Raw genomic sequence first — 4,784 nt, 5'->3', positions numbered from 1 at the left:
CCCAATCTGTTTACATTAATAAAAGATTATTTTATATAAAAAAATAAAAATTTAAATACAATTAACTTTATATAAAATTTTGAGAATCGTTAAATGATTTGATATGTTTGACTAAATTATTATTTAAATAACTCTCAACCATCAACTATTAATTTTATATAAAATTAACTACACTTAAGTTTCAACTAAAAAAAATGAAGAAAACAATAGATTCTCAATCATCGTCTCCACTCTCTAAAGGAAACAGCCATAATTGCACCCAACATAGAGTAACTTTCACCACACAAAGTTAAATCAATGAAATCTCTCTAAAAACTACCAACTTTCGTTTCTTCCATTGCCCTCAATCCCATTTTTCCTTAACCTTTCCAATTATATATAAACCCCATCAATCTCCATCAACTTTCCTTCAGAACCCTTCTCTCTCTTTTCTTATTTCTTCTTCTCTTATTAATCTTGCTTATGGCTTCTCCATGCAACAACAACAACTCTTCTGTCAATGGCTTCTACAACTTCCTTACTCAAGGACTCAACAACCTTCACCAGAACAACAACAACTTCATGTCTATGCAGTTCATGTCAAAGGTTCTTTCATCTCTACAATCTTTTCATTCACAGTTAACCATTCTTGTCCAGAGGCTTTGCTTGCCTGTTGGAGGAAAATGGCTTGATGAGTACATGGATGAAAGCTCTAGGCTTTGGGATGTGTGTCATGCTCTCAAATCTGCCATCTCTGGAATGGAAAACTATTACTCTTCTGCCTCCAATATAGCTTCCTCAATGGATAACTACCATCACTTCACTCTTGAGCTTTCACATCAGGTTGCCATGATCACAATTCTTTACAATCAAATCAATCATGGCAGCAGAGACCACATAGAAATATATAGTTTTTTAACAATATTGTCTAATGTTCTTATGTATGTGCAGGTTATTAGGGCAATAAAAGTTTGTCAAAGGGAGATTCTAGGATTGGAAGAGGAGAACAAGAGCTTGATGGAGGCAAGGATTCAACCATTGTGTGAATGTATAAACAAGAGTATCACAACTGAGTCAAAGTTGAATGAGTTCAATGGATTCAGAGGTGTTCTTTATGCAATGAAGAGTGTTAGCTCATTGCTCCTCATGATTCTCCTATGTGGGGTTGCATATTGTTGCTCTTTTTCTTGCTTTGCATTTCAACAAACAGGTTATGATCATCATCATCATCATGAAGGCGACAACAACAACAACAACATGGGTTTTGGATCAAGCTTCATGGCTTCAATGGGAAGGTTGCAGCACAAGGTTGCAGAAGAGATTGAACATGAGATTAATAATAATGGGCAGGCAGGGATTTTGCTACATGAATTCACACAAGCAAAGGTTGCCATGGAGGAAGTGAAAGTGGAGTTGGAGAGAGTAGTGGTGTATGAAGAAGAATATGAAGAGGTTGTGATTGAAGAGAAAGTTGAGAATTTGAAGCATTGTTTTGGGTTTTTGAGATGTGGTCTTGAGACTATAACAGGGCAACTTGATGATTTCTTTGATGACATTGTTCAATCAAGGAAGAAGCTTTTGGATATTTGCACCCATAACTAGATTTTAAGAATTTTTTGCATTCTCATTTTCTTCTATATAAATTTGAATTGAGTATAAATAAAACATCTCATTTTAGTTTTTTTTTCCTACGATTTTTTCAAATTCGATAGGTTAAGGACTAATTCATTGCAGGTTAAAATTCCATTTGAGAATTACTACATGAACAAAGCGAGATTCGAAATCCGACAGTAGTGAATTGATTTGCATGGTACTAGCCTTTTGGTGTTTGCCACCTGGAAGAAGCTTTTCCGATGAAACCGAAAAAAGGAAAAGAAAAATTCAAGAGAGAATGTGATTCCTTCTTTGAAGGAAAGCAACATTATTATTCTGCTCCAAATAGATAGATGAGAAAAAAACAGAGAAATAATATAGAATTTGATACAATTTGAATAGAGTTAAAGAATGAAACTTATATTCCCTTATTATATTGATGGAGTCAATGGGAATATTTGTAAAGAATAACTACAGATCAGTATTAATTATTCTTCTATGGTTGTGTATTAAAGTTTCACCTCATCAAATATCACAAATTACAATTCTGTATTCTCTGAAAAGTTATATTGATTTTCTTTTAAATGTTTCATTATTGTTGTGGATGAATCTAATAGCATAATCTGCCACTATATATAGAACCGAATTTAGATTTATCAAGAATGAAACAGGGAATGGAGCAGTCATATGTACACAATGAACACTTGGCTTTTCTTACAAGTTTCTTTATACTCAAAAGTGATAAAATGCCATATTCTCACTCCCTTATTACATACTTTTACTTTTAGATAAAATCTAATACTGTTAGATAAAAGAGTTCAACTAGCAATATATATATTTTTTTCATTTAATATCAATTATTTTTTAAAATTATAAATGCTAAATACTAAATTTTTAAAGTCTAAATTATAAATTTTAATTTTTAAATCCTTCAAAAAAATAAAGGCTAAAAAATATTTTTACAATAAAAAAAGTTTAAAATTTAATTACTCCGTGATCTATATAGTTTCGTCAAATTTATAATTAGATTTTTATATTTTTTTTAATTAGGTCCCTAAATTATTTTAAGTTGGACAAAAACGTTTGAATATCAAAATATTATGTTCCCAAATTAAAGAAACCATTGATGAATGATAATTATCAAAATATTGTGTTTTATTTGATTAATAATAAATAAAAATGTGTTGGTAGAATATTAAGTGTGAATAAAATTACAATTCAATTCTTTTGATTGTAATTCTTTTTTTCTATCGTCTAAGAATTCAACTCAAAATTATAAGAATAATTTAATGATCTTTTGCAAGTAACAAAAAAAAAAAAAACAGGAAAATCAATTACCCACATCAGTACATCACATTTATTATTAATTGTGTAAATAGTGTAAATAATATCTGATTTTATAGTGAACAAAATGTGAGTGAATAGAAGCTTTCATTTCTATAAAGAATGGAAGTCAGAAACTAAATTTAACAGTATCCGACATGGTTAAGACATAGTAAGTGAAAAACTTTCTCACAAGATTGACTACCAATAAAGCCTAAACAGCTATGCAAATGTGAAAAGTGAAAACTACAAGAAGAGAGATCTTCCCCCTGTTTTCGGTTTAAAGTTGATTCCTCCTAGGTAAAGAATAAAGTGGCAAGTGACAACATTGTCCATATGATTATAACATTCATACAATTGAGAATTGACCAACCTATAAATATGAGCCAAAAATTTTTTTTTATAAAAGTAAAACGAGTCATATACTTAAATATTATAATTTTTAATATTTTTAAAATTGTGAAAAATATATAAATTGAAGAATTTAATTTCTGTATTTTAAATTTTTTAATTTTTTTTGAAACATAAATTGGATAGTCCAATTTTGAATCCGAGAATTTGGATGTTTCAAAAATCAAAAGTCTAATTTCTTTACCACAAATTAAACGGTGTCACATTTAAAATTAACACTCTTAATAATTTATAGTCCAAAAAAATATCATTGTCAATTCAATATAAAAATAAAAAGTGTAAATATGACTATAACATAAAAGAAAGAATTAAACTGTGCATATTTGTTTGGTAATAAACTAACTTAAAAATATCATATATCTTTTAATGAAATACAAAAATTTCTTTTTTTTCTTTCACAATTTTAAGTGAGTAGATTTAGATACATATTATATATAAATAACAAAATAAGAAGAAGAAAAAAAAAAACAAATATATAGAGCATGCATGGTATAAGCAAAGCAATTATGATGAGGAAATTAAAGAATGAAAACTCAAGAATCAAACTGAATAAAGTGCCTTGAAAAGTCCCTTTCTCATTCCACCAGCTATAACCAATAATTAAAATAATGAGAGGTTAACTTGTTTCATGCATACTATATATGAAGGATGATGATGGTACTTTGGCTACAAGGAAAGTAACTATCTAGGGCTTTCGTTTAAGGCTGTTAAATAATAATAATAATAATAATAGCCCATTACAATTAGTTGAAATTAAATTATCAATCATTAATCAGAATATGAAGTCCACGTGAATCGTTAATAATTAGTACGTATATAATTCCACTTTTTTTTTTAAATATTAAATAAAGACATAATTATTCTTTTTTATTTTTTCTTAAAAACACATTCACTATCATTCGAAGAAAAATAAAATCCATAAAAATGGACACGAATTTGTGGGTTCAGCATAACAAAATCTCAAACGTGGAAGATCAGAATAATAGATATGACACATACATTCTCTTATCTCAAAGATCAGCTATCGAAGCACATGCATATATAACATATCTATCGTGATTCTACTCTTCTTAAAAATTTAAATGGATAGAAAAAATATAAATAATTATATTTTTAATAATTTTTTAAAATAAGAATTTTTTAAAAAAATTATTTGATTTTGCATATATTTTTTTTTGTTTGTCTTATATTATTTTTTTATTTTTTAAATTTATAAAAAATTAAATCTTAATGTTATATTATAATTTTATTTTTAAAAAAATTTAAACTAATAAAAAAAGATGCCAGGATTCATTTGAAAACCATATACATACACTTGTCTTTGTCAATGAATTGAAGGTCACTATCGAAGTCATGTTGGTGGCTCCATTAAATTTTGTAAAAAGTGTTTAATTAATTTTCCTTGTCAATAAGCATGGAGTATGGTGGAAATCACTTTTCATGTGACGAATGAGCTGAGGTTGACATTTCATATCTCC

General features: G+C 28.0%; 1 protein-coding gene across 1 annotated transcript; it reads left to right on the top strand.

Annotated features, from left to right (window-relative positions):
- Positions 1–206: 206 nt before the first annotated feature.
- Positions 207–1,581, top strand: LOC107481561 (uncharacterized). Its single transcript, XM_016101837.3, has 2 exons — positions 207–822; positions 931–1,581. Exons 1-2 carry the CDS (start codon positions 463–465, stop codon positions 1,579–1,581), a joined length of 1,011 nt encoding a protein of 336 aa, XP_015957323.1. The 5' UTR covers positions 207–462.
- The last annotated feature ends 3,203 nt before the right edge of the window (positions 1,582–4,784 follow it).

The sequence above is a fragment of the Arachis duranensis genome, chromosome 3 (assembly GCF_000817695.3).
Source record: "Arachis duranensis cultivar V14167 chromosome 3, aradu.V14167.gnm2.J7QH, whole genome shotgun sequence".
NCBI lineage: Eukaryota > Viridiplantae > Streptophyta > Magnoliopsida > Fabales > Fabaceae > Arachis > Arachis duranensis.
This window is presented reverse-complemented; position numbering and strand designations above follow the sequence as displayed.

Coding starts and splice junctions, on each gene's coding strand:
- LOC107481561 (XM_016101837.3), top strand. CDS start 463: ATGGCTTCTCCATGCAACAACAACAACTCTTCTGTCAATGGCTTCTAC. Junction 823..930: donor CTCTTGAGCTTTCACATCAG/GTTGCCATGATC, acceptor ATGTATGTGCAG/GTTATTAGGGCAATAAAAGT.